This window comes from Zalophus californianus, chromosome 11, assembly GCF_009762305.2.
Source record: "Zalophus californianus isolate mZalCal1 chromosome 11, mZalCal1.pri.v2, whole genome shotgun sequence".
Classification (NCBI taxonomy): Eukaryota; Metazoa; Chordata; class Mammalia; order Carnivora; family Otariidae; genus Zalophus; species Zalophus californianus.
In genome coordinates this window covers 103,929,375-103,957,040 of record NC_045605.1, presented here as the reverse complement: position 1 = coordinate 103,957,040, position 27,666 = coordinate 103,929,375, and the positions used below count along the sequence as shown (strand labels likewise).

Below are 27,666 nucleotides of genomic sequence, written 5' to 3'. Positions count from 1 at the left end.
TGTGTGAGTGCAGTGCTCTTGAGCAAGGTTTCATTGGAGTGGCCAAGCTCAAGGGGCTCAGCCTGCTCCCCGTCCCCTACACTTAAGAGGGGTTGGCACAGATGCTGCTCTCCTGCTTCTCTAAACAGCCCGCTCCTGGGTTCCGTGGTCCAGGACGCATGGCTGGGACAAAGGGAGTTCATGCCTCATGTTGGTTCAGAGTCCAGGGGCAGCAGGGCCCAGTTTTCTCTCCATCTCTCCTTGTCTCTGTTCTGCTTTCTTGCCATTGCCTGGTTGTCCCACAATGTCCCCTGTTCTGCCACGATGAGCCTGCAGCTCCTTCACATCTGGCAGTTTTGTGTCCAAAGAGAAGAAGTGCTTTCCCAGGAGCTGAAACAAAATGCCACAAGTGAGTCCCATTGACTTTATCGTGCATAGTGCCAACTGACAATATGATGTTTGGATTGGCCAGACCTGGGCCAGGTGCCCCTACCCCCCACTGGAAGCCAGTGCTGGAGCCCATTCCAGGAGACCCATTCCGACCGAGAGTGGGGGTGGGGGCAGAGAGTGCAGATCCCCACAAGGAAACAAAAATGGCGGGACATGTCTCAGTGCAACAGCATCTCTGGATGGCCTCCTGCCTCATGTCTCAACCCACTCTGATCCTGTGCCTGTATTCTTTGATTTACCCCACAGAATTCATTGAGAACTTTCCTTGGGCCCGCTCCAGGAGGGGGTCCTAAGGATACAGAGATGAATGAAGCAGACCTGATTTCTAGTTTGATACAACTTATGTTTCCTGGGATCACCTCTCATCTGGGCAACCCCCTTTTCCAGAACCTATAGAAGTACTTAATCCCCCTTTTCATCAAACCCAAATACCTCTACCTGGCCTTCAGACCACCCTAAACCATGGACGCCACAAGTGGCCACACTGCGCACTCCCTTCCGCCCCTCAGGTGATCCACTCTCCTCACTGCCACCGCTTGCCGTGACCGTGCTTATCCCACTCGCCCGCCCCAAATGTCCTCACTCCTTGTCGCTGTCACCAACGATCTGGTTCCAGTAACTCTGCCAATATGGCCCACCGTAGTGAGTAGGAGCCTGGGTTTCAGAGCCCGTACACACTGTGTGACCTTGACACGTTATCCAACTTTTCCAGGCCTCAGTTTCCTCACCTCTAAAATAGAGATTATACCAGAATCCCCCTCAGAGGAGCAAGTGTGATGATATGGTGTGTTACGGACTGAACTGTGTCCCCTCAAAAAGAGATGAAGTCCTGGGGCGCCTGGATGTCTCAGTCGGCTAAGCATCAAACTCTTGATCTCGGCTTAGGTCTTGATCTCACAGTCGTGAGTTCAAGCTCTGCTTAAAAAAAAAAAAAAAAAAAGGAGATGGAGTCTTAATCTCCCGGTACCTCAGAATGTGACCTTATTTCAGTGATAGGGTCTTTGTAGGGGTAATCAATAATGACCTTTGTAGAGGTCATTAGGACATTAAGATGGGTCTTAATCCATATTCCTGGGGTCCTTGAAAAGGAGAAAAAGTTGGACACACACACACATACACACACACACGGGGAACCTCATGTGAACTGAAGGCAGATATTGCAATGAAGCAGCACAAGCCAGGATTCTCAGCAAGCTACCAGAAGGCAGGAAAGAGGCATAAAGCAGATTCCCCCTCACAGCCCTGCTGACCCCCTGATTTCAGACTTCTGGCCTCCAGAATGAGGAGATAGGACATTTCCATTGTTCAAGCCACCCAAGTAGTAGTACTTTGTTATGGCAGCCCTGAAGCACCAGTCTTGGTAATGATTTTTTAGATCTGACTCCAAACCAAAGGCAACCAAAGCAAAAATAAACAGGTGGGACCACATCAAACTAAAAAGTTCTGCATAGCAGAGGAAATCGGTAACAAAATGAACGGCAACCTACTGAATGGGAGAAAATATTTGCGAATCCCATAGCTGATGAGAGATTTCATATCTAGGATGTAAAATGAACTCCTACAGCTCAATAGCAAAAACACAAAACAATTCAATTTAAAAATGGGCAGAAGCCCTGAACAGACATTTCTTTTTCCTGAAGAAGACATACAGGTGATGGGATTTCACTTAATTCTCACTGTGAGAGCTCTCTTCTTACATGCATCCTACAGATAAAGCCCACAGATATTGCTTGGGGGGGTAAGGAACCATTCCTATATCCTTCACCCAATCCGCTGTGCAGGTCAGAACCAGTATACACACATGCTGCTCCCCACCTCACCTACCTGACACACTCCAGTGAGTCCTTCAAGCTTCCACTCAAGTAACCTCCCCAAAGCATGCCTTGATTTACCCACGTAGGTTGAGGGCGATAGGACACAGGGGGTAGAACTGGCCAGCCTCACCTTTGTGTCTCCACTGAAACCTACAACTTGCCCAGGGCCTTGCACAAGCCATTTGACCTTGAACAAGTGACTAACGTTTTCAGTCTCACTTTCCAAAAGCTTAAGAGGAAGATGAAAATAATACCAGCCCCCATCTTGGAGAACAGATGTGATTGAAGAACACAACCAAGGCCAAGCACCGTGCACCATGCCTCACACACAGTAGGTGCTTTATTATCCATACTCCTACACTATTCCCCAGGAAGACTTAGGTGGGGCTGGATGACAAATCCCACATCCTTGGCCCCGACAGAGTGAGTTTACTGGATGAATTACTGCCATGTTGTGTTCTCTCCCTGAGTCACTCTTCTTGATCTATTGCAGCAAAGCATGAGACACAGCTGGTGAAGGGCCAGTGGCACCCAGTCCTGAGGACAGGAGCTCCACAGGGAGTGTGCTTCCCACCGGAGCTCCTAAGGGCTGGGCCTGAGTGGGGACACAGTCCTGTTCCCTCAAGGGCCACCATCTTCACCTGGACCCACTTCATTGCCACCTTTCCTTGGCTCCTCTCAATAAAAACACTGCAATTGCTTTCTTGGCTAGGCTCTGCCCTGCTGGGATCTCCTACAGAGGTGGACCCAGTGAGGGCTGGGTGCTATGGGTGGAAGAGGGTGGCATGGTGGCTGAAATAATCAGGGGTACTGGGGTAAGAGGGAGAGGATTGGGAGCCACACAAGTTGTCCATCCAGGGACGATGGTAGGCACCTAGATCAAGCCAAGTGGCTATGAAGTTGGGTCCTTTGAAAGTGTTGGCCTTCACATCCACTTTTCCAGGCTGAATAAATTGCAATTGAGGCAAGTACCAAAGGAAGGTGTGACTATCCTAAAAGTTCCCCATTGCAAGAAAATGAGTTTACTTCCTCTTTACGGCATGTAAGGCAGATTTCTTTGGTTGAGAATGTTCAAAATAATTGGGCAGGAGTGGGGATTTGGCTGGGTTGGCCAAGTAAATTATTGGCTACTTGGTTGGGGGCAACTGAGTTTGTACTTCTCAGTGACAAATACAAAAACCTCAGGCCTAGAGTAACTCAGCTTTCTATGGTTCTGGGTGCTGCTATCCGGCTCTGTAGATATCTAAGGGAACCTCAGAATTAAGCTCCAAGCAGCTCAGACAGGACAATAACTTGAGATCTGGGGAGAGATGGGAAACCTTTGTAATACAGGTTATGACCAACCTCCCTTCTCATGCCTGGTCTTCCTTCTTTCCTAAACCTTCTGGAGAAATGTTTGCATCGTGGAAGCCCAGAGGAAGCAGAGCCTGCCAGGGCTCTTGCCCAAGCTGAGTTTACCCAACATTCACCATTGCTCAGCAGACCAAAGCTGCAGGGGGGGGTGCTGGTGGCTCACGGTTCATTGCAGCACAGACACTGAGGCCTGTGCTGTGAAGAAGCCCAGATGGAACCAGAAAGAAGCTGTACCTTGGTCTACCTGAGGGAGACAGGTGAAGTCTCATGGGACAGGCAACTAGCTGGGGCCCAACAAGAGGAAGAGTACCAGGTAGGCAAGCGGGTGGGGTTAGGGGTAAGGTTGGCTGGGCGGGTCCTACTGAAGCAAGAGAATCTACACGAACCTGTGTCATTCACCCTCACCGTGACCACGTGGTGAAGATCATTCCCAGTGCTATATCCAGGAACATGATAGGATAGGTTATTTGCACCATTCCACTCATGCGGAGGGCAGGAGAGAAGATGTTGAATAATAGCAACTCTTAAAGAGGAAAAAGTTGTTGATTTTGATTGACTTTTACCTTTATACCCATCCAACGTAGACTTTTTCTTTTATAGTTCATACTTGTTGTGTCAAGTGTAAGAAATTTGTACCAAATACAAACACTATGATTTTGTCCCGTTTTCTTCTGGGAGTTGTACATTTAGGCCTATGATCTATCATGAATTAAATCTGATATATGATGTGAGGAAGGGTTGCAGATTTTTTTTAACATATCCAATTGCTCCAGGACAATTTGTTGAATATCTTTCCCCACACTGAATTGCCTTTCCACTTTTGTCGAAAACCAAGTGATTATATGTATGTAGTTCTGTTTCTGGACTCCGTATAGTTCCACTGATTTGTCTATCCTTACACCAATACCATACCATTCTTAACGTTGTAACTGTAGAGTGAGTCTTGAAGGTATGTACGTAGCCCCTCCAAATTTGTTCTTCTTTTTCAAAGTTGTTTCGGCTATTGTAGGTCCTTTGAAGTTAAATATACATTTCAAAACCACATTTTTCATAGACTTCTGCCAAAAAAAATCCTATTTGGGCTTTCAAATTGCATTGCATTAAATCTATAGATCAAATTGGAAGAAATTGACATCTTAAAAAAATTGCTTCCAATCCACGAACGCTATGTATGTCCCATTTAGGTCTCCATTAACTGCTCTCAGAAATGTTTTATGTTTTAATGGATAGGTCTTTCACATCTCTTGTCAAATTTACTCCTAAGATTTTGATAATTTCTGACATTATCATAAAATGCAATGTTTCTTAATATTGATTTCTGATTGTGCAAGGTAAGTATATAGAAGTAGATGTGATTAAGTGATTTAGTGAATGTTTTGAACATTATCATTAATTTTATTGTTTTTATATTACAAAAACAATATTTGCAAAAATACTACATAGTTTAGAAAAAAATGTTTGACAATGGATTCACTGTACTTATTTTGTAATTTGTTTTTTCCCTTTCAAATATCTAAGATACCTTTTCATGTTGATTTATACAGACTTTTTTGTTATGTTAATCACCATACATTACACCTTGAGTTTTTGATGTAGTGCTCCATGATTCATTGTTTGCGTATAACACCCAGTGCTCCATTCAGTACGTGCCCTCTTCAATACCCATCACCGGGCTAACCCATCCCCCCCACCCGCCTCCCCTCTAGAACCCTCAGTTTGTTTCTTAGAGTCCATAGTCTCTCATGGTTCGTCTCCCCCTCCGATTTCGCCCCTTCATTCTTCCCCTCCTGCTATCCTTTTTTTTTAACATATAATGTATTATTGTTTCAGAGGTACAGATCTGTGATTCAACAGTCTTGCACAATTCACAGCGCTCACCATAGCACATACCCTCCCCAATGTCTTATCACCCAGCCACCCCATCCCTCCCACCCCCCACCACTCCAGCAACCCTGTTTCCTGAGATTAAGAATTCCTCATATCAGTGAGGTCATATACTTGTCTGTCTCTGATTGACTTGTTTCGCTCAGCATAATACCCTCCAGTTCCATCCACGTCATTGCAAATAGCAAGATTTCATTCCTTTTGATGGCTGCATAATATTCCATTATACAGAGACTTCTGTGTGATATTTCATTCTGTTTATTGCACTTTGCTTATCTGAGCTTCCACTGGATGGGCATATGAACTGTTTCCAATTAAAATGTTAAACTTAAAAAAAAAGAAATACATGTGATTTTTTTTATATTAATTTTGTATCCGACAACCATGCTAAACTCACATACTCATCCCGGTAGACACTACCAGATTTTGCACAAGTTGTCTCTGAATATAGTTGTAATCCTTCCTCTCTCCTGCCTTTTTTCTGTCCTATTGCACTGGCTAGAACCTCCAGTAAAATGTTCAGAAGTAATGAGTGGACATCTTTGCATTGGACCTATTAGTAAGACAGTCACCATGATGTTTGCTGGAGTTTTTTGTTGTTGTTGTAGATGTGGTTTATCAAACCAAGGAAATTCCTTTTAGATTCTAATTTGCATGTTATAATTCATTCACTCATTTATTTTTTGAGATACTTAAATTTAAGTCATATTATTGGCCATACCTTCAGCTTAATGGGAGAGGCAGAGTTGAATATGAGACCAAAAAAAATTCTAATTTGCTTAGAGCTTTTATCACAAATTAGCGTTGAATTGTCAAATGCACTTTCTGCATCTATTAATCACACAGTCTTCCTCCTGTATTAATATGGCAAATTACATTAGTTGACTTTCACATGTTAAACCTACTTTGCATTCTTGGGATAAACCCTATTTGGTTAAGATGTATTATCCTCTTTATAGAACTTGTTGGATTTAACTTACTATAATTTTAAGAATTTGTGTGTTGAGATTTTTGAGGGATAGGTATCTAATTTTCCCTTCTTCCAGTGTCTTCGTATGGTTTTGGGATCAGGGCAATGTTGGCCTCACTGATGGAGCGGAAAATATTCTTTCCTCTTTAATTTCCTGAAAGAGGTTATGTAGAACTGGTGTTAATGTCTTTCCTGAATACGTGGTTGCATTTACCACTAAAGTAATCTAGGTCTAGAGTAGTCTTTGTGAGATTCAATTTCTTTCATAAGTAGAGCTATTTAGGTTTTCTATTTCTTCTTGATTGAACTAAAATAATTTGGATCTTCCAAAGAATTTGTGTTCATCTAAATTGTCCAATTCATTATAAGTTGCTCATAGTATTCTTTCTGTTGTTTTAATAACTACAGAATCTATAATGGTTGTACCTCTCATTCCTGACACTGGCCATTTGTTTCTTTTGCTGCCGATCGATCCAGTTAGAGGTTTATGATTTTTTTTTTTTTTGAGCTTCTCAAAGACTCAGCTTTTTTGGTTTAGTTAAATTTTCCCTATTATTTTTCTCTCTCCAATGTCATAGATTTCTGCTCTACCTTCATTATTTCCCTTCTTCTGCTTATACTTTTATTCGCTCTTCTTTTTCTAATTTCTTAAAGTGGAAGCGGAAGTCACTGATTCAACACCTTTCATCTAACACAGATATTTAGTACTATAAATGCCCCTCTACACACTGCTCTACACACTGCTTTAGTTGCATCACAAGATACAAGGTCAACACACAAAAATCAATTGTATTTCTATATATCAGCAATGAATAACTGGGAACCAAAATTAGAAAAACAATACCATTTATAGTAACTCCAAGAAAATGAAATACTTAGCTATAAGTCCAACAAAACTTGTACAGGATCTGTATGCTGAGACTATGAAACGCTGATGGCAGAAGCCATAGATGCAAATAAATGGAGAGACAAGTCAGATGACGGTTTAGAAGACTCACCATCATATGTGAGTTCTCCCCAAACTTATCTACAGATTTAATGTAATTCCAATCAAAATCCCAGCAACATTTTTGTATAAATAAGCTCATCCTGAAATTTAGATGGAGAGGCAAAATTGATGGAAAAGTGAATATAATTCTGAAAAGGAAGAATAAAACTAGAGGAATCATACAAACGGATTTTTAAGATGGATACAAGCTACAGTAACTTTGACGATGTGGTATTGGTAACAGGAGAGACTCACAGACCAATGGAAGAGAATACAAAGTCCAGACATAGACCCATACAAATAGGGCTAACTGATTCTTGACAAAGATGCAAAAGAAATTCAGTGGAAAACAAACAACAGTCTTTTCAACAAAATGGTCCTGGAACAACTGGACATATTGCCCCCCAAAACCAAATAAGCCAAAAACAGAAACCTCACACTTTAAAAAAACTAACTCCAAGTAGATCATAAAGCTAAATGTAGTATTTGTAAAACTATAAAACACTTAGAAGAAAACATAAGAGGAAAGCTTTGAGAACTGGGGCTAGACAAAGATGACTAAGACGTGGTACCAAAAAAGTACAGTCCATAAAAGAAAAAAAATTGATCAATTCTAGGTAAAGACGCCCTCGCCAATGGGCTCCACACAACAGTTTCTAGTCCAAGAGCATATGGAACCAATTTGAATTGTGCACCATATTTGAATGAAGCATCAAATTTTTTTTTAATGGGTGGATTCCTCTCAACTTCAGTCTGTTGTGCATGTTCACTATGTCCTCATTTTTCAAGCACTCTTGAACTTAGCCTGTATTTTTGTCCTAAAGCAGGGGTCAGCAAACTTTCTGTAAAGGGGCACAGTATCTTCAGCTTTGTGGGCCATAAGGCCTCTGTTACAACTACTTAACTCTGCCCTCAGCGGAGCAGCCGGAGAAAACAGGTATTTGTTACAAAACAAAAACTGACTGCGGTTTCATTTGGCCCACGAGGCCATAGTTCGCCAACCCGTTCTCGGGGTGGGGCAGCAGATGAGAAGGAGGTGGCCACTGCAGCTAAGGGACAGCACCAGAGCCACTAAGTTCTTGACACTAAGCATTCAATGAGCAGCTGCCTGGATTTGTTGGAGAAACATCTCAACTGCTTGCCAGCACTGGACCCAACGTGGTTTCAGGAGACATCTTTCTAATCAGAGCTCCTGCTTTAGCTGTGTTGCACACCTCGTCAGGTCCTTTGACCATCCGCGTGCCTAGGGCGGAGCCCGTGGGGCTGAGGGACTGTCCTAGGTGGCACAGCTGTGTCAAGAGCCCGGTCCTCCTGACCTCAACCCCATGTCTTTCCCACGGAACAAGCTCCCCTTTACAAACAGGGGGCTCTCCAGAAAATCAGAAAGTAGCTTCACCTGCCCCATTGTGCCAGTAACTGACCTGTGTCTTAGCATTGCCCAAGGACAGGATCAGAATCACCCACCGCATCAGCATCTTGACGTGGGACCCGGGTGACCTAGAAGTACACCCCAGGAAAAGGCAAAGTCCCTTGGGGCCCCCCGCCCATCAGTGGCCTGAGACATGTGGCTGCAGGGCCAGGGTCCAGGGCATTCTGCCAAGGCCCCCCATCTCCACAAGACCCACAGCAGGCTTGAAGGAACAGACTTTATTAATCTAGCTCTCGAACACTAGAGGCTAAAATTCTGCTGAATTATAACAATCTATTTACAGAGTGCTGTCTGCAGGCCAGGTGGGGCTGGGCTGGTTCTCCCCCAACCGCCCACCGAGTGCAGCCTCCAAACAGGCCTGGGCCACATTCTACCTGCAGCACACAGAGGACATTTATATACACATGGCAAAGCCCCAGAGACAGAACACCAGGCAGGATGGCACCAGACCACCAGAGGGGCGGACAGACACACACAGGGGCGGAGACTGCCGAGAAGGCCTGGGGGCCTCAGTACTTCTTCAGGCTGTAGGCCAGGCTGCTGGGGATCCTGGCGCCCAGCAGGGGCGGCGAGTTCCAGACAGCAGAGCTGGTGCGCTTGTGGTAGCGGGGCTTGCTCTTCTTGAAGATGTCCTCCAAGTCCAGTGGGAGAATGGTTCCAAAGAGCTCGAGCAGGTTCGGGGGGTGGTAGTACTGGTGGATGATGGCCTGGCTTAGCTGAGTGCCTGTGGGGGACACGGAGGGTCAGGTCACTGCCTTGGGGCGCCTCATGAGCCCCCCCCATCCCCCATCCCCTCATCACCCTCTCCACCCCAGCACGCCCCCACCTCTGCCACACGACCTCCTGTCTCAGAGCCCTCTTCCCTAAAAATGCTCTTCCTGCCTGTTCCCACTGCCATCCTCCGGCAGCTCTGCCTGAACACGGGTCCTCAGGCGCTCACATAAGCCGGGCCCCGCGTGGGGCCCTCACTGCCTGACCTCATTACCCCCACAACCACCAAGGAGGCAGCTCCTTTATTCTCCCCACTTTATAACGGGGAGATTTGCCCAGAGGCACACGGCTAGTGAGTGGGGAGCTGGGGTCTGGAGACCAGTCTAGCTCCAGAACGTTAAGCACACACCGCCGTCCCTGACTGCTATGCTCGGCTGCTTCTCTCCCCAGCCCCCACCCCTGGTCCCGTGGCGCAGGGTGCTTACCAACGGGGCCCCCGGGACACAGCTGTGGGTGGCACACAACCCTGTCAACAAGGCTTTAGGAGGACCCTGGGGGGTCAGGAGGTGGAAAATGTGCCCGCCGCTTACAAACACTAACTCACTTCATCCTAAATAACCCCCCTCAGCTGGCATCACCCCCATTTCACAGATGAGAAAACTGAGCCAGTTTAAGTAAGCTGGCGAAGGTCAACCACCATTAGGTGGCTCTGTCGGCCATCTGGCTCCTCAGCCATGCTCACCCCCCTGCCTGCTGCCACCTCCCAAATGACCTGAAGTCAGAAGTTAGGGAGACCAAATCAGATTCTGGCTAACATGGAGTTCAAATGAGGTGATACCGAAGCAAGTTGTCTTCTCTAGAAAGCTGATCCCCGACGGGGCTCTGGGCCCTTCTCGCTGGAGAGTGAGACTGCATCCCACCCTGACCCCCAGCTCAGCACACTCTATAAAAAGTGCCCACTGTATGCACGGGCCCCGCCCCTTTCCCAGTAGGCCCTGCGCCCTGGTCGGCGGTGGCCTGATCACCCTCACCCACACTCCTGTTTAGACACTGGGGCTTGTAAACTCTGGGGTCAAATCCTGCTCAAGTGCCCCTGCCCTGGGGCTTCCCCAGCTGCCTTCAGCTCTTGGGGCGCTGCCTAAAATCTGTTACCCCTCTTGGCGCTATTCCTACCCTAAGCTGCTTATTGGGGTCCAACTCTCAGCTGGCCCATCGGGTGGGGCTCCAAGGAGGGGCCTAGAGCCCAAGCTAGAACACCCAGCACCATGCCTGCCTGCAGCCAGCCATCATTTAACTCATTTGTTGAGAACAGAGGTGCCCAACACTGTTGATCTGGTCCTCAGATGAGCCCACTGGCCATAGAGTGCCCACCCCTCCCTGGGCACATCCCAAGGCCCAACGCAGGCTTGTTGGGCCAATGCTTCAGTCTGCCAGCCCGTGGGTACAACAGCCTCCTGACACCCACAGCTGCCGAGCCACTACCTCCAGGGTCCTAGATGTCACAAGTGAGGACCCAGGTCTCCCGGGGAACTTTGGGCCCTGCTCACCTCTGGCCCAGGTGGGGATGGGCTTCCGGGGATGGGCCTCATCATCGGTGGAGTCATCACTATTCAGATCCATCCCGTAGTTATCTGGGTTGATCTTGGGGGGGGCCCTGTGGCCCTGTGGCGTCATCTGATAGGAGGTACAAGCTGGAGACTGGAGAAGACAAACGTGGCCGTCAGCTCCCCCTCCCCCCGCATTCCTGCATCTCTCACCGCTGAGGAGTGCTGGGGCTCTAGTCAGCACCCCTCACTTCATGGGGAATAAAAACGGTTCAGGGGTTCGCTTTTTAATTTAAAAAAGTCACACCACATACATGACTGTGTCTTCCTTTTTCAAGTTGAAGTGTTTTGCAAACGTTCTGTCTGGTCAGTGTGTCCCCTTTCCAACAGCCCAGGATACTCCCCTGGGAACCCCATGATTGGTACTTTTTTTTAACCATCTGTTATAGATGAACATTTGGTTCATTTCATTATCATAAACTGTACCGCAACGAAAACATACATTTTGTTTATAAGAATATCAAGCTGTTACCAGGGCTTGTTTTTTTGTTTTGTTTTGTTTTTATTTGACAGAGAGAGACAGCGAGAGAGAGAAGAGAAGCAGGGGGAGTGGGAGAGAGAGAAGCAGGCTTCCCGCGGAGCAGGGAGCCTGATGTGGGACTCGATCCCAGGACCCTCGGATCATCTGAGCCGAAGGCAGACGCTTAACGACTGAGCCACCCAGGCGCTCACCAGGGCTTGTTAAAGAAATTCTGGTTCAAGGGGCGCCTGGGTGGCTCAGTCAGTTGAGTGTCTGACTCTTGATTTCAGCTTAAGTCATTATCTCAGGTTCCTGAAATAGAGCCTCGCGTTGGGCTCCGCGCTCAGCACACAGTGTGCCTGAGATGCTCTCTCCCTCTCCCTCCCCACCTGCTCACACTGTAAACAAATAAATAAAATCTTAAAAAAAAAAAATTCTGGTACAAGTAACTGGTACACAGCCGTCAAATAGGAGATTTACAAGTGCTGAAACACACAGATGTCTACAACATACTAAATGAAAGGGGAAAAAAAAGGAGGAAAAAATTCAAATGGCCAAATTGGTATATGTTATAGACTAAATGTTTGTGCCCCCCACACCCCCCAAATTCTTCTGTTAAATCCTCCCCCCTAGTGTGATGGTATTGAGAAGTGGGGCCTTTGGAGGTGATTAGGTCACAAGAGTGGAGGCCACATGAGTGAGATCAGTGCCTTTGGAACACAGTCCCCAGAGAGCCCCCTCCCCCCAGCCATGGGAGGACATGGGGAGAGGACCGCCGTCTGTGAGCCAGGGAGAGGACGCTCACCGGCCGCTGAATCTGCTGGCGCCTTGGCCTTGGACGTCCGGCCTCCAGAACTGTTGCTGAAGCCACCCAGTGTGGCAGTTTGTGGCAGGAGCCCGAGCAGACTGACAGTATGTACAGCAGTGCTCACTGAAAACTCTGCGCATGTGCATGTGAGTGTGAGAGAGAATGAGTGTATGTATGTGTGTGTGTGTGTGTGTGTGCGCGTTGAGAATGAGTGCGTGTACATGTGTGCGAGTGTGTGCGTGAGAGAGAATGAATGTGTGAGAGAATGAGCGCGTGTACATGTGTGCGAGTGTGTGCGTGAGAATGTGTGTGTGAGAGAATGAACGTGTGTATATGTGTGCGAGTGTGCATGAGAATGAATGTGAGAGAATGAGCGTGTGTATGTGTGTGCATGTGAGAATGAGTGTGTACATGTGTGCGAGTGTGTGCGTGAGAGAATGAGTGTGTGCGTGAGAATGAGTGCGTGTATATGTGTGCGAGAGTGTTTGTGAATGTGTGTGAGAATGAGTGTATATGTGTGTGAGTGTTCGTGAGAGAATGAATATGTGTGAGAGAGAATGAGTGTGTGTGTGTATGTGTGCGAGTGCGTGCGTGAATGTGTGTATGTGAGTGTATGTGCGAGTGTGCGGGAGAATGAGTGCGTGTGTGCGTGTGAGAGAATGAGTGTATGTGTGCGTGAGAGAGAGAATGAGTGTGTGTATATGTGTGCGTGTGTAGAGAAGGTTTATGTGTGCAAACTATAGAAAGACACCAGACTTCGAGTTTTCCTGTAAGGGTGCCTTTCTTTCACTTTATACTCTTTAAAAAAAGTTTAGTTTCTTCTTTTTTTAACAACGAATTCTACTTTTAAGAGTAAGAAAACATACATACCAAAAATGGTAAAAACAGTTGGGCCAACTGTATGCTTCCTCTTTCTTGTGGTCCTAGTACACAGTCCGCGCCTCCAGCCACTGGGAAGGGACGAACCAGAGCCGGCCGGGGGTGGGGGGTGGGGGGGGCTCACCTGCGCGTCCGCGGTCGCAGTCAGGCCTTTGCTGGCCGCCGCCGCCTCCCTGGCTCTCCTCTGCTGCTCCTCCTGCAGCCGCTCCTCCGCCAGGCGCTGCTGCTCCTCCTGGGGCCCGGCGGCGGCGGGGCGTTAGAGACCGTGCGTGTGGGCCCCCCCCGCCCGGCTCGGGCCACCCCCACGCAGCGAGGCAGCGAGGCAGAGGCAGCGCCTGCAGCCCGCAGGGGAGCCCCGGCCCGCTCCCCGCTACCTTCTTCTTCTTCTCCTCCAGTTCCCGCTGCAGCCGCTCCTTGTGTAGCCGCAGGGCCTTCTCCCGCTCCCGCTCCCGCTCCTGCTGCTCCCTGAGGACCCGGCAAGGGCCTGTCAGGGCAGGAAGCCGCGCCCTGGCCCAGTCCCCGACCAGAGAAGAGCCCGTCCTCTCGCACACCCCCAGGTGAGGGGGGAGCCGCCTCCCTTCCCCACGGCCCCAGGGAAGCGGCGGCACGACGCCAGGATGCCAGGCTGGGGCGCGGGGGCCCCTCACCTCTCAGCCCGGAGCCGCTCCTGCTCCTCCTCCTTCTTCTTCTGCAGCAGCTCTTGGTGCCGCCGCTCGTCCTCGTCCTGGTGAACAGACAGCAAAAGGTCGGGGGCCTCCAGCCAGCCCTGGGCTGGCGACGTGAGAGGCGCCGGTCCGGGAAGAAGCGAGGACAGCCCGGCCAGACAAGCCTGCTCCCCTCCCAGCGGGGACACCCCGGGGCAAAGCTCCACGAGAATCCCCACCACCACTGCTCTTCATTCAGCGGCACAGCCAGGACTTAAGGGTTGCCGCTGAAGCCAGACTCCCCGGCTGTGTGACCCCGGCCCGGTGGCTTAAGCTCTCCGGCCCCGCTTTCCTCACTGATAAAGCGGGAACAACAGGTATAATACCTACAAGCTCCCCAAGCTGCGGAGTCCATACGGCGGACAGACTGCGAGCGGCGCCGGGCGCACGGCAAATACTAACTACACTTCGGTTACTAGGGTTTACAACCCCCTAGTGACAGATCTGTGTTCCCTACCGTCCTCAGCCTGACGGTCCCCAGGAAGAAGCAAACCCCTCCTCTTCGAGGTGACATGTTCAGTCCTCCCACCAACCCTATCAAGCAGATACCCCTGTTCCCTGAAGGCACGGATGCCCCGCCGAGTCGGGTGACCCGCCCAGGGTCGCACGGCTGCCAAGCAGCAGAGCCGAGACTGGAAGTCAGGCTCCAGAGTCTATACACTTAACCCTCGAACTGTCCACAGGACACGGGAGGCCAGTCACTGTCACCATCCACGTCTCCAAGGCATTTGTTGAACCTCTTCCGGGCTTGAAGCCACAAGAGCCACCAAGACCGACCCAACAGAGTGGGGTGTGCGCAGTGGCACGGCCCGGCCTTCCCCACCCTTCCCGAGGCCCACCTGTCCTCGTACCTGTTGGAGCCGCCTGAGCCGCCGGGCCTCCTCTTCCTGCTTCCGGCGCGCCTCCACCTCCTCCATCTTCCTGGCTGCTGCCTTTTTCTTGGCTTTCTCCTCAGCCAGCCGCTCCTCCTTGGCCTGCAGAGCACACCCCTCCTCACTCAGCCCTGCAGAATGGGCCCAGAACTCTGCACCCCCTGCCCCTGCAAACCCGGCTTGTTCCCCATGGCCCGGGGAGGAGAGGGGGGCACCCAGAAGCCGTGGGCCCCCGAGTCTGACCTGCCTGGGGCCCACCAGGGTACAACCCACCAGCCCGAGGCTCGCACCTTCTCAGTCTTCTCGTCGATCTGAGCAAACTTCTGCTCGATCTGCTTCTTCTTCTCCTCCTTCATCTGCTCCACCCGCTCCCGGGCCTGCAGCACCTTGCGGAGGCGCTCCTCACGCTTCCTGCGGGCACAGGGCAGTCACGGGGAGCCGAGCCAGGGCCGGGCCGGGGCTGGGCGGGGGCCAGGAGCCAGAGCACTTACAGCTTCACCTCCTCCAGCCGCCGCCGCTTGTCTTCTTCTACCTTCTGCCTGCGGAGCAGCTCGGCCTCCTCCTTCCGCCGCAGGTTCTCTAGGCGCTGCCGCTCCTTCTCCTGGGGCGGGGCGGGGCGGGAGGGGGTGGGGGGGGTGAGCAAAGCCCTGGTGCAGCAGGGGGGGGGGGGAGCCCCCCGGGGCCCCGGCCGGACTGCTTGAGAGGCAGAGTCATCCCCAAACATGCCTCCCTCCCCAGATTGAGGCCTGGGGCTGCAGTCCTTCTGGGGAGTCGGGGACCATAAGGCCTCCCAAGTGCCCTTGACTGAACCCTGCCAAGTCCCAGCAGCACAAAAATCAGGCTCAAAATTAGATATATGTTCTGATTAGAACTATGTTAAAGTGCACTTGGGAAGAGATGGAAGGATGAGACCGGGAAGGGAGAGACAGCTGTAGAAGTTGGGGTTAATGTTCTACACAGGGGGTGGTGGGTACATAAGTGTTCATCTATTCGTACCATGCTCTGTTTATACTATGTGTGTGTACACACACACACACACACACACACACACACACACACACACTCTTTTGTGTTTCTCAATATTTAAAAAAAATGAAATATGGCCAAATGCTAACACAGATTACCACAAGCTGGGGAGATATATTAAGGATGGCATATTTTCCAAACTCCCTGTGATACAGGTACATAACGATTTTTACAACTTTTTTAAAGTACTAGTTGGTTGTTCAGCAGATCAATGCTGGGCCCCTCCTTCTCCGCATGCCCAGAAAAGCCCCAGAGGCACAGCAGTGGGCAACCAGAGGGCATAGGTGGGGGCTCCGAGCCCTCCCTGGCCAAGGACAAGACCTGTACTTGCCCCCTGATGGCCAAGGGCATGGACCAGAGCCGCTCCCCCCCCAACCCCCTCTCCTGGCTCCCATCAGACTCTCACCTCTGGGCTCGGCCAGCCATAGGCCCCTCTCCCTGCATGAGTGACTGTCCATCTGCCTTTGGCCTCTGACCTTGACTGCAGATTTCCCACCTAGAAATCTGGCCCCAAGGTAATACAACCCTTAAAGATGGAGAGAAGGGTTTCTCCTGGTTGAGGGTAGACACGCTCCACGCAGCCTCTCCCACTGAATGTGCCTATAAAACCCAACTGGCACGGAGCAGCTATGTGAAGCCTATGTGAGCACGCAGAGGGGGAAGATCAGGCTTTGAAGCATCACTGAACTGCAGGAAGTTTACCATTATTTTTCCTCTAGTCTAAACTCAGTGAGGTCTGAAACCCCAAAGGGACCTGTGGGGTGCAGACAGACTCTGGGAAAGGCCCTCTCGTTCCGACTCAGGGGGTGGAAAGGGGACGTCTAATGCTCCGAGTATGCAGAATCCCGGTTCTGGTTTGTCCTTTCCTTCCTCCTCTCATGCCCCAGGCCACAAGGAACCCTGTGGCGGTGCGAACAGCGGCAGTTACAGGAACCTGCAGAGTCAAACCCTGAGGGAGGAGAAGCTCCCCCTCCACACAGCAGAGCTGCGATCCCAGAAGGTTGTGACAAGGCTTCTGGTCTTCTCTGTGTACCCCACACCGGGTGACCCTGGATGCGGCCATGGAAGCACACAGCAGAGCAGGGTAACTGAAGCCCCAGCTTCCCGGCTGGAGGACGGAGAGGGGGAACCCCAGAGAGGGGAAATGTATACAGGACGGAGGGAGAAAACACCGTAGGGTTGTCTGTGAACGCCAAGGTGCAGCGCGGGCTGCAGATGCACAGATCGGACCCTAAATATGACACCACAAACTTCGGAGAATTAAACTCACAGACCACCTGCCAGATCCTATCCTGACCACCGACCAGCACACCCAGGACAGATCCAAAGAGCACGGCAGAGGCTTTGAAATCTGAACATCGGAACCACACCCCACAGCAGGCAGGGTGGCACCTGCAGCCTGAACCAAAGCCGGTGGGTCGCTGGCAGAGCAAAATACCAACATTCTCTGTAAGATTTAAACACGCAGCCCCCTAACATGATATTCAAAATGGCAAGGATATGATCCACAGTTCCTGAGCACACAAAGAAGACTGAGGAAAGTCTCAGCTCCCAGGTGAAGGCAATCAGCAGCCACCCACACCAAGATGACAGATGTTGTTAGACTTATCTGACAAAGATGTCACAGCCGCTATTATAGAAATGTTTCGACAGTTAATCACGTTAAGACACTTGGCAAAAAAGAAAATCTCAGCAAACAGGAGATCTAGAAAAAAGCAAATTGGAAATTTTAGAGCTCAAAATATAGTAACAGAGATAAAAAATTCAGTGCCGAGGTCCAAAAGCAGAATGGGAAAGACAGGCAGATGTCAGTAAACATGAAGGTAAGTCAATAAAATGTATCCGATCCAAACAGACAGAAAAAGCGACTGAAGAGAAACGAACAGAGCCCGAAGGACCAAGAGACACGCAGGAAGGGCCACTGCTGGCAGGGGGTCGTCACCACCCACGATGGAGAGGAAAGAACGCAATACTGAAACAGAATTTCTTAGCAACAGTGGCTGCAAACACTCCACGTTTGCTACAAGGTGTAACTCTGCAGGTTCAAGAGGGTCACCCAAGCAGAAGTCGACTCCCACCCCCTGCTCTTCGGCGAGGAAAGCACCTGGGAGGCAAAGCTCCCGTGGCACCTGGAGCACCCACCACCCTTTCTTCCTGCCCCAAGTGCCGACCAGACTCCTGCTTCCCATAGGGCTCAGCAAAACCGGTGTCAGTCCCGAAGTTTGAGTGCTAAAATTTCCCAACCCAGGTCGGGGAAACTATCCTGAGCATTGTGAATTTCATAGAAGAAAGCAACAGTTGCCCTGGTCATAGAATCCATGTGCGCCCTCTGCCCCCAAGCCCTCTGCCCCCAAGCCTCCGAGGTGGGCTGGGTTGTCCCTGCTCCCCAGGGGCTGCCATCGGGGCCAAGGCAGCAGGTGAGAAAACCAAAAGCTTGTTGGGCTCCTTCTGCCTCCAGGGGCCTCAACCGAGCCGTCTCTCTGCCTTTTACTAAAAACCACTTCATACCAAGCCCTGTGCTGGGTGCTTGGAACACAGGACTCTGGCTCATCCATTTCTAGGAAGCGACCTCCATCTCCTTTTGTGGCCAAAGGAAACTCAGCCAAAGGTTAGGCAACTAGTCCAAGGCCCTGAGGTCCCTGTGACCCACCTAGGCCCCCTGTCTCCTAACCGAGAACTGGCCCCCCACCCCCAGATGCCCGGTGAGGGACCTGGGCTCCCCAGAGCAGGAAAGGGCAGCTCTCTGGACCTCTCGGTCACCCCCACGAGGCCTGTCAGGTTCCAGGCCGTCCGTGTGGGCCATGGGAGTTCTCTGTAGGAAGAGCAAGTCCAAGTCCGGCTCACTGCCGTGGGCCCAGGTGCCTAGCAGGGGCCTGGCACACAAGTAGGTGTGGAAGGCCACACAGCCTGCTTGCCTGCACAATGGAAGGCATGCCATCGCCTCGTTCAACCGAAGGGGACCAGCCTCCTTGCAGGAGAGGCAAGTTCAGGGCCGACCCCGTCTAGCTGCTGAGAAGCCCCGTGACCCGCCAAGCCCCAGGCCCTCAGCTAGAGGCAGAAGCCCTCCTAGTAGGAGGCCCTTCAAAGCGCCAGTGGGAACAAAGGAGACCCCAGGAAGCCGAGACCCCAGACTGAGCCGATCCCGGCTATCTGGGGCTCCTTCCTCAGGGCCCAAGGCCCGGCTCAGCTCTGAGGTACCTGAGAAGAGAACAGCTTCGGCGGCCTTCCCTTCAGAGGCCGCTCTTGACGGTTCCACTGCTACGCCCACAAGACCCAGCCTTCAGCCCTGCTCCCCCCACTGCTCTGCCCCTCACGGCAGTAGCTCCCGTCTGCCACCCGCTCGAGCTCAGTGGTCTGGGGATCAGAGACAACGTCTCTGTTCTCTTCGCAGCCCCCGCCCCCCTACCCCCCGGACCCTGAGTGGGAGGAGCCCGGTGCTGGGGAGCGGGGAGGGAGGTGTTGTGGGGAAATTCAAGCTGTGGCCCCATAAACAGCCACAGGTCGCGCCCCCTCTGCCTCCTCGGCCTTCAGGGAGGCTCTGAGATCAACGCTCGTCCTCCGGGGAGCAGAGGCAAGGGCAGAGAGGGCAGGCCCTGCAGGGGGAGGACACCCGGAAGGGCTGGGCGTCTCCAGGCGGTCACCCAGCGCCTCAGGCTCCCCCACCCCCTTGGCCGCACCCCTCCACTTCCCATGTTAGTGCTTCTACAGGCGCTGGTGGGTTTGCAGGAGCAGGGCTAAGCAGGTGAGTGCTAGGGGCAGCTAGGTTACCGGGGCAGGAAAAGGCTTTACTTACAACGAAGCTGCACTGTGGGGGAGAGGAGACAAGGAAAGAGCCAGGAGTTAATGCCAGGCTGGGGGACGCCCTGAAAGCAGGCCACCCTCCTGGCCATGCCAGCATCAGCTTGGGGCCCCGCAGCCTCTCACCAGCAGCTCCCCCCGCCACGTCCTCCCATCTTACCAGCCCCCATCCCCAGCGAGCACAGCGTCCACGTGTGTCCCTCACCCTAACTACTCAAGGCCCCGGAGGGGGTGTGGGGAGCGTGGGGGTGGACAGTCACGGCAACAGCCGGCTACGCCGTTTCCACTGCTTCCCGGCTCAGCGCCCGAGGCCCACGCGTCGCGCTGAGCTGGCCGAGCCTCTACGCCGCAGTGCGGAGCCCAAGGAGCCAGGACCGTCCTCAAATGAGGAGGCAGCCCGTGGCCATAGAGGATGGAGCTGGCCCTTGAGTAGGGCCAGGTCCCAGCTGCCTTGGCCCAGGTCCACGCTACTCCCAGCAGCCAAGGGGACAGGCGGGACGGCTCTAGCCAAGCTCGGCCAGGGGTACGGGCTCCCTCACCTTAGGGTCCACGCGCAGGGGAGTGTTGCGTTTGATGAAGGATTTCATGACACTGCTGCGGGGCGCCGAGGTCGGGGTCATGAGCATCTGGTTCCTCTGCACGGTGTGCAGGAAGGTGCGGAGGGGACGCACCACCTGTGGACGAGGGCCATGGTAAGGACTCAGGCACAGGGCAGGGCACCGAGGGAGGGCAGGTGCCCACTCACCTTGCTGGCCGGACAGGGCGGGGAGGGGGTCTTGCTCCTGGGGGCTTGCAGCTCCTCATCCTCCAGCTGCTGCCCCTCGTCCAGCTCACTCACTGCCTGCTTGTAGCTGCGCTTCCTCCTGCCGCAGCATGGCAAAAGTCGCGTCACGGGGCTGAGCCCAGGGCCCGCCGCAGGGCCCCTGCCCCACCCCATAAAAGGTCACCCTTTGCACAAAAGTGGGCCCAGCATAGGGCTCCAGACTAAAAAGCACTGGTGAGGTAGGGTCTCCCTGACCACCCCTCTGCTGCCCAGAGGAAGGGAAGTGACCTGTCCTAGGTCACAAAGCCAGACGGATGCAGAGGACGGGGTCCAGGATCTGGTCACCCACTCCCAGACCAGGTTTGTCTCAATAGCAGTGAACCAGCTCCTTCAGGCAGCCAGAGTACTAGGGCCCACCCCTGTCGAGAGGAAGCGGAGGCCCCCGACCCCATGCCCACCCTCCCCGAAAAAGGACTCAAGGTTCAGGCCCCTCTGGGCCCCTCACAATAGTTGCCTGCACAGCCCTGCCCAGATGCAAACCTGACACTCTGGGGTGGCTCCTTGGGGCCATCTGCTTGGTCGGTCTTGGGCCCTGTGAAGATGGCAATTTTGGTGAGACTGCAGGGACAGCTCGGAGGGGTCAGCCACCCCACCCCACCCTCACTCCCAGCAGCAGCTGTGGCGGGGGCAAGGCTCTCTTCCTGGCAGACCCCAGGCTGGTCAGTGGGAGAAGCCATCAGCCTCAGCACCGACTGGCCTTGAGAAATCTGGGGACATCCAGAGCCCAGCATGCTATGCCCAGCCTGTGGACCCCTCACCCCCCATGCCTGGCGCCTATGACAAGAACGGCAGGACAATCCTACTGAGGTGACCCCAACCATGGCTCGTCCACCTCTAACACTGAGACCCAGGGGGGTGGGTACCTTTCAGGAGCAGAAGCCCATGGAAACTGCAAACTCTAACAGACCCCTCACCCAGCTTCGAAACCCCACTCCTCCAGGCCTATCAGCTGGGGCTGGCATGACAGGAGGAGGGAAGGGCTCCCGTGCAGGGTCCCCACGTGGCGTGTGGGGTGAGGACATTTTGTTTCACTGCTCAGGGCAAGCACCAATCTCCCTCTCCCGTTTTAACACTCTCCAAAGGGACCTTGCAGCTCGCCCGTGGGCTACAGGGCTGGCGCGGCCCTTGTCCCTGACCCCCTTTGAGCCGGGGGGTGCCAGAGCCCATAGCTCGCCTGTCCTCTTCACTGCCCCCAGGAGAGGGGCTCAAGTCTCTGACCTGGCACATTCGCAGTCAATGCCCCAATTCAGGCCCCCCGCCCTCCCCCAGCTTCACACACCGACCAGCCATGGCCACTGACATGGTGCCCAGCAGCAGCTCCAGCCAAAAGCTGGGCGATGTACCCTACAGACCCAAAGGGCATCGACCACCCCTGGGTCTCATTTACCCTCTGGCCAACAGCCCAGGATATGGGCTTCCCTCTCCCCAGACAGGAAGTCAGGCCAAGGCCACCAAGGCCAGCACGGCCCTGGTCCCTGTCCACGGCAGGTCAGAAAGACTCACCTTGCTGCCCTTCAGAGGGTGTTTCCTGGCCACCAGCCACAGGCCGCGAGCCAGGTGTGCTAATGGCGATCTTGGTGGCACTGCGGGGCATGTTCTTGGGGACCTGGGGGGAGGAACCAAGGTGCTGGGGTCTCACCCGGGAGGGACTCCCAGGCCCTTGAGACCTCCTCTCCCTGGCCCGCTCGCCTTACCTCTGGCTCAGCCGCCTCCACAGGCTCAGCCTCCTCGCTGGGCTTCTGCTCAAGGCTGAAAGCGGACCAAGAGGCATGTGGGACGCGCTCAGCCGGCCTGAGTCCTCCTCACAGGAGCCCCTCCCCCACCCATCAGACGCCCTAGCCTGGGTCACAAACCCACAGTGCCAGGCAGGCCAGGACGGCAGCCAGAGCCAGGGGCCTGATTCGGGATGTCAGCCCCTTCCCAGCTGCACCCCAACCCCGCATGCCCCGATGAGCCACTGTCTCTTGTCTCTGGTGAGGCCGGCTCTCAATTCACCGAAGGGCCAGCAGGCCCTGTGGATTTGACAACCCATGGAGCCCATGCCCCAGGATAAGCCTTAGAAGAGTCACGGCCAGGCCAGGACTGACACCTGTGTTATCTGCTGCCTGGTTAGAATGGGGTGAGACTGCAGCAGTAGGCGGTCCCCAACCAGGAGGGAAAGCTTGGGTACAGGAAATGCTTCCAGGCCTGGGGCTCACCTGCACAGAATCCATGTGCCCTGCCCAGCCCTGGAAAGGTCCCCAAGTCCTGGAACTGAACTCACCCAACTTTCTGGGGCACCTCCACATTCAGGAACCTCTCCAGGTAACTGTGACCTGCGGGGACAACAATGAACGAATGATACCTCAGAAACTGGCCAGGTGCCGGTCCAAAAGGCCCAGGTGCTGGTTGGGACTTGGCCACTCTTCACTTGCAGCTGGACCCTCTCCACCTCAGAGACCCCTCCCTTCACTAGACCCGGGCCGTCTCGACCCCAGAGACCCCCTCCCTTCACTAGACCCAGGCCCTCTCCACCCCAGAGACCGCTCCCTTCACTGGGTGGAGAGGCCCTGAGTACATTCTCTCTGCTCCTAGCACCCACAGTAGAGCTGTTGGTTTTATGTCTCCCACTACTCCCTAGCTGGCAACCTGCCCATCCGAGGGCACATCTTGGCTCCTTCACCAGGCTGGGAGTGTCTTGGGAATGTCTGATTCCAGGCCCCCAACATGCAGCATGGGGCCCAACACAAAGCAGCTTATTCATTCAACAATTATTCTTTGAGGCCCTACTATGTACCAGGCCCTGACCCAGGCCCTGGGGACCCAATGGTGAGCAAAACAGACAAAGCCACAATCCGGTCTATATAAGCGTCAAATAATCCTGTGAAAGACATGTGGTATGTGCAAGGACAGGAGAGAGCAGAGGATTTTGAAAGACTATAAGGGGGATGGGAACTGAGCTGGTCTAGAGGCTGAAACGTGAAGGAAAAGAAGGTCACAAAGGGGCAGGGTTGGCAGGGAGAAGGATGTCCAGGCCAGTGGTTCCCAAAGCATACTCTCAGACTCCTGGAAGTCAAGTGCACAAGACCCTTTCAGGTGGGATCTGTGGAGTCCTGTTTCCACGGCAACACAAAAACATAATTTTCCCTTTTCGCTGTGCTGGGATTTGCCCTGAAAGTTCAAAAGCAACGCTAGGTGAGACGGCTGGAGGCTGAGCGCCAGACAGAGGTCGTGAAGCCAACTGTACACCACACTCAGCACAGAAATGTCCAGTTTCACTTAAGAATGTCCTCGATGAAGGAGTAAAAACTACAAATTTTATCAAATCTAAATTTAAGTACCTATCTTCCAAATCCTCTGTATGGTAGGGTGGAAAGTTTGCGCAGCGCCCTCTGCTGCACACCCTTGTCTCCGGAAAGCGCCCATGTTTGAGTACCCAGCTCAACTAGCCACTCTTTTTCATGGAACTATTTTTAATTGAAAAGGCAACTGGCAAACCATGGCTATTCAATCTTGGATAGCTGACAGACATTTTCTTAAAAAATGAAGTGAGTCTGTCACTTAATATAAAACAATAAATAACATTTGTTGCCAATAGTTAAAAAAAAGAGGCCCCCCCCAAAAAAGGCCAAAAATAGAATTCTGAAAAATATGTACACACTACCATGAGCTTCATAGCTTCCCAATACCTAAAGATTTTTCCGATGAGATCAGAAGACAAATGTGCTCCCTTTAAAAAAACATGATGAAGGGCGCCTGGGTGGCTCAGTTGGTTAAGCGACTGCCTTCGGCTCAGGCCATGATTGATCCTGGAGTCCCGGGATCGAGTCCCGCATCGGGTTCCCTGCTCAGCAGGGAGTCTGCTTCTCCCTCTGACCTTCTCCCCTCTCATGCTCTCTATCTCATTCTCTCTCTCAAATAAATAAATAAACTCTTTAAAAAAAAAACAAAAACAAAAAACAGACTGATGAAGGGTGTCGACATTTGGAAGAGGCACGTAACTCAGTAACACAGTACTTTCCAAATGATCAACGCACGAGGCTACAAAATCACACATGGCTAAAAGTTCCGTTCACAGTGAAAGACAGACCAAGGTGGGATCAAGGATGGTTTCCGATTCCACACTGCACTGAGCCTCTAAGAAGCCACACACAGATTATCTGAAAAAAAAAAAAAAAAAAAAGAGTGTGCGCAATTATCTGGAAAGTCTTTTAAAGTACTCCTCTCTTTTCCAACTACATATCTGTGTGAGGCCAACTTTTCTTCATGTGCTTTAACCCAAACAACACAAGGCAACAGATGGAGTACAGAATCCAGCTGCCTTCCTTAGAGTCACACATTCAAAAGATCTGCAAGATGTAGAAGTGTGCCAGTCTCCTCATTACAGTTTTGTTTTGGAAAAGAGTTGTTTATTTTATTCAATAAGAAAAAAAACAACTAACGTTACTAGGTGATGGGCTTGTTTTTTTTATATCAAAGTATTAAATAATATTCTTAATCTTTAGTATCACAATAATTAATATGACTACAGAGAATAAAATATTAAATAAAATGAAACATTTTAAATCCCTCAGTTTTAGTTTCTAATACAGTAACTATCAATGGACAGAACCCTCATAAGCTGAAGCTCTTTGGGGTCCTCCATAATTTTTAAGACTGGAAGCAGGTGCTTAGACCGAAAGTTGAGAGCTGCTGGTCTAGGCAGAAGGAACAGCCCCTGCGAAGGCCATGAGGCAGGAAAGGGCAGGCTTTTCTGAGGTGAAGCTGAGAGGCAGCCGGAGTGAGGCCAGGCAGTGCCCATGGGCAAAGGGAAGGTGGGAAGAACAAAGGGCTGGAGCAGCAAACTGTGAGGGACAGAGAGAAGAGCAGCAGGACACTGCTTCCGGGGGTGTAGCGGGGCCTGGGGCAGAGCCCGCTTGCTGTCATGGGTGGGGCCTGCTCCCACCTGCCGGGGGCCAGTAGCCAAAATGGCTCCCCTTGTCTCGCATCCCAGCTCAGTCAGTGCTCACCGAGGGAGCAGAGGGATGAGGAGAGGCCACGTGACAGCACAACTCTTCCACCAGCACAAGGACTCCTCTGGAATGGTAAGGGCCATCTCCATGCCATTCAGGCCTCAGGCCTGGTGTGGTGGCAGGGAGATGGTGACAGTCCTGGCAGAGGGACGGATGGGCTGTTCCCCAATGCAGAGGTGGCTGGGGGACCCCAAGGAGGAGTCTGGCCCAAAGAGCAGACTCCAAACACCCCAAACACCCCAAGGCAGCCTCCGCCTAACCACATCAGAGCCCACTTGCCCGCCAACTGCTGTACCATTTCTTTGCCCAATGGCTCCCTCTGGCCAACGTGCGCCAGGCCAGGAGCGCAGGGGATGAATGCCCCCCGCCCGGCAGCCCCTTGCCTCAGTGCTCCACCTGACTTCCAGGGCCCCCCCCCCCCCGCGAAGCACCAGGCCCCTTCACTGGCAGGCCTTCCCTGTCTCACTTCCCCACGACCCCACTGCAGGTGTGTCCTGCACCTCCAAAATTAACAAGTTGCACTCAAATCCTGACATCAAGGCTGCTTCTGGGGAAACCCAAACTAAGACACCCTCCCCCCCAACTCCAAGTTGCCTGGCCAGCCAAGCCCCAGAGCCTGGGTGTCAGAAAGGCCTCCAGGAAGGCCCTCTCCCTCACTGTTCCATACCCTTGCAGCCCAGTTCAGTTCAGGGTAAGCCTGGCCACACCCAGACTGAGCTTCAGGAACACAGGCCTTGGGTCTTATGGTTTAAGACTGACTGGGCTGGTACCCTACCCTAGCATTAAGATGGGGTCCACACTCAAGGCAGGTGTTATCACCATTTAACGGATGGGAAAACTGAGGTCCTGAGAAGGGTGTGCCTAAGGTCACCGAGGCTCCATGTTTTACTGTCTCCCTCCTTTCCCTCTTCCTTCCACCTCAAGGTGGACGAGCCCTGCGCTCAGAGCGAGACAGACTTGTCTGGAGTCTCTCCCCTACCCTCCCTCTGGAGCTCCAGGCTCACCTGCTCCATCAGACCCCTTCCAAGGATCAGAGTCAAGCCTGAGGTAACCACCGAGGCAAGTCAGACACATCTCAGCCATTCTGAGAATCCAAAAATGGACAGTGTGCCGGACGCCCGGACTGCATGTCCTTAGGCCCCATGACCCGGAGCAAGTCCTGCCCAAGTCCTTCCCCAGGTGGGGAAGAGACCTGGCAAGGTGAGGTGCCTTTACCTGCCGGACCGAACCCCATTCCGGGGCTCTCCACAAGGCCTCCTCAGCAAGCAGCCCACCATCCCAGAAAGGCTGAAACATGGGGCTCAAGACCGTTTCCCAATTTTATAGATTTGGTGGCCACCATAAGCTTCAGGTTCCTCCTCCATAAAATAGGGGAATTCTAACAGGCTAACAGTGTTGGTGCAAGGGCCAAATGAGAACCTACTGTTTCATACATCTGGAAGCGCCAGGCAGACGCTGACCCCAATTTTAAGACACATTCACTTAAAACCTGGCCCTTCTTCTCCATCAGCCCACTGCCTCGCCATCCCCTGGCTGGACCCTGGCAGCAGCCTCTTTCCTGGTCTCCCTGCCTACTTCCTTTTGGCCATTTTTCACACAGTGCCAGAGACCTTTCAATAACCATCAAGGGACCACACCCTCCGCATCAGTGGGGTCAAGCCCAAGCCCCCTGTGTGGCATATGAGCCCAAGATACCCCATTACTTGCCATGTTATTCCTCTGGGTCTTCATTCAGGCTGTTCCCTCTGTTAGGGATACCTTTCCCTACATTTTTTCCCACGTGCCTAAAGCCCGGGCATCCTTCAAAACCCTCCCATCTCCGACCCCACCTCCTCCAGGCAGCCACCCCTGATTTTTACAGCTACCTATCCTCCTCTGTAGCTCATAACAGCTGCTCCCACCGAAACAAAGGTCCCCTGAGCTGGCACAAGATGATGATAAAAATGGCTAACGTGAGAGGCGCCTGAGTGGTGCAGTCGATCAAGGTTAAGCCAACTCTTGGTTTCGGCTCAGGTCATGATCTCAGGATTGTGGGATGTGCCCCACGTTGGGCTCCATACTCAGCACAGAATCCGCTGAAGACGCTCTCTCCTTCTCTCTCAGCCCCTCCCCCCTGCGCACAC

At 52.4% G+C, this 27,666-nt stretch overlaps 1 protein-coding gene across 8 annotated transcripts in view; it reads right to left on the bottom strand.

Annotated features, from left to right (window-relative positions):
- Positions 1-5,673: 5,673 nt before the first annotated feature.
- LOC113915045 (inner centromere protein) overlaps positions 5,674-27,666 on the bottom strand; it is a 40,059-nt gene continuing 18,066 nt past the window's right edge. For 5 of the 8 annotated variants that reach the window (XM_027580735.2, XM_027580741.2, XM_027580740.2 and 2 more), the window contains 15 exons: positions 22,816-22,867; positions 22,247-22,301; positions 22,056-22,158; positions 21,033-21,084; positions 20,475-20,592; positions 20,269-20,403; positions 19,725-19,736; positions 15,397-15,506; positions 15,196-15,316; positions 14,885-15,007; positions 13,977-14,053; positions 13,704-13,794; positions 13,454-13,561; positions 11,126-11,276; positions 5,674-9,591 (listed from right to left, as the gene is read on the bottom strand). In XM_027580735.2, coding sequence (XP_027436536.2) covers positions 9,377-9,591; positions 11,126-11,276; positions 13,454-13,561; positions 13,704-13,794; positions 13,977-14,053; positions 14,885-15,007; positions 15,196-15,316; positions 15,397-15,506; positions 19,725-19,736; positions 20,269-20,403; positions 20,475-20,592; positions 21,033-21,084; positions 22,056-22,158; positions 22,247-22,301; positions 22,816-22,867 — 1,523 coding nt within the window. In that variant the 3' untranslated portion in view covers positions 5,674-9,376. The remainder of the gene's footprint in view (positions 9,592-11,125; positions 11,277-13,453; positions 13,562-13,703; positions 13,795-13,976; positions 14,054-14,884; positions 15,008-15,195; positions 15,317-15,396; positions 15,507-19,724; positions 19,737-20,268; positions 20,404-20,474; positions 20,593-21,032; positions 21,085-22,055; positions 22,159-22,246; positions 22,302-22,815; positions 22,868-27,666) is intronic. The other 3 variants (XM_027580739.2, XM_027580738.2, XM_027580736.2) reach the window with 3 other exon arrangements.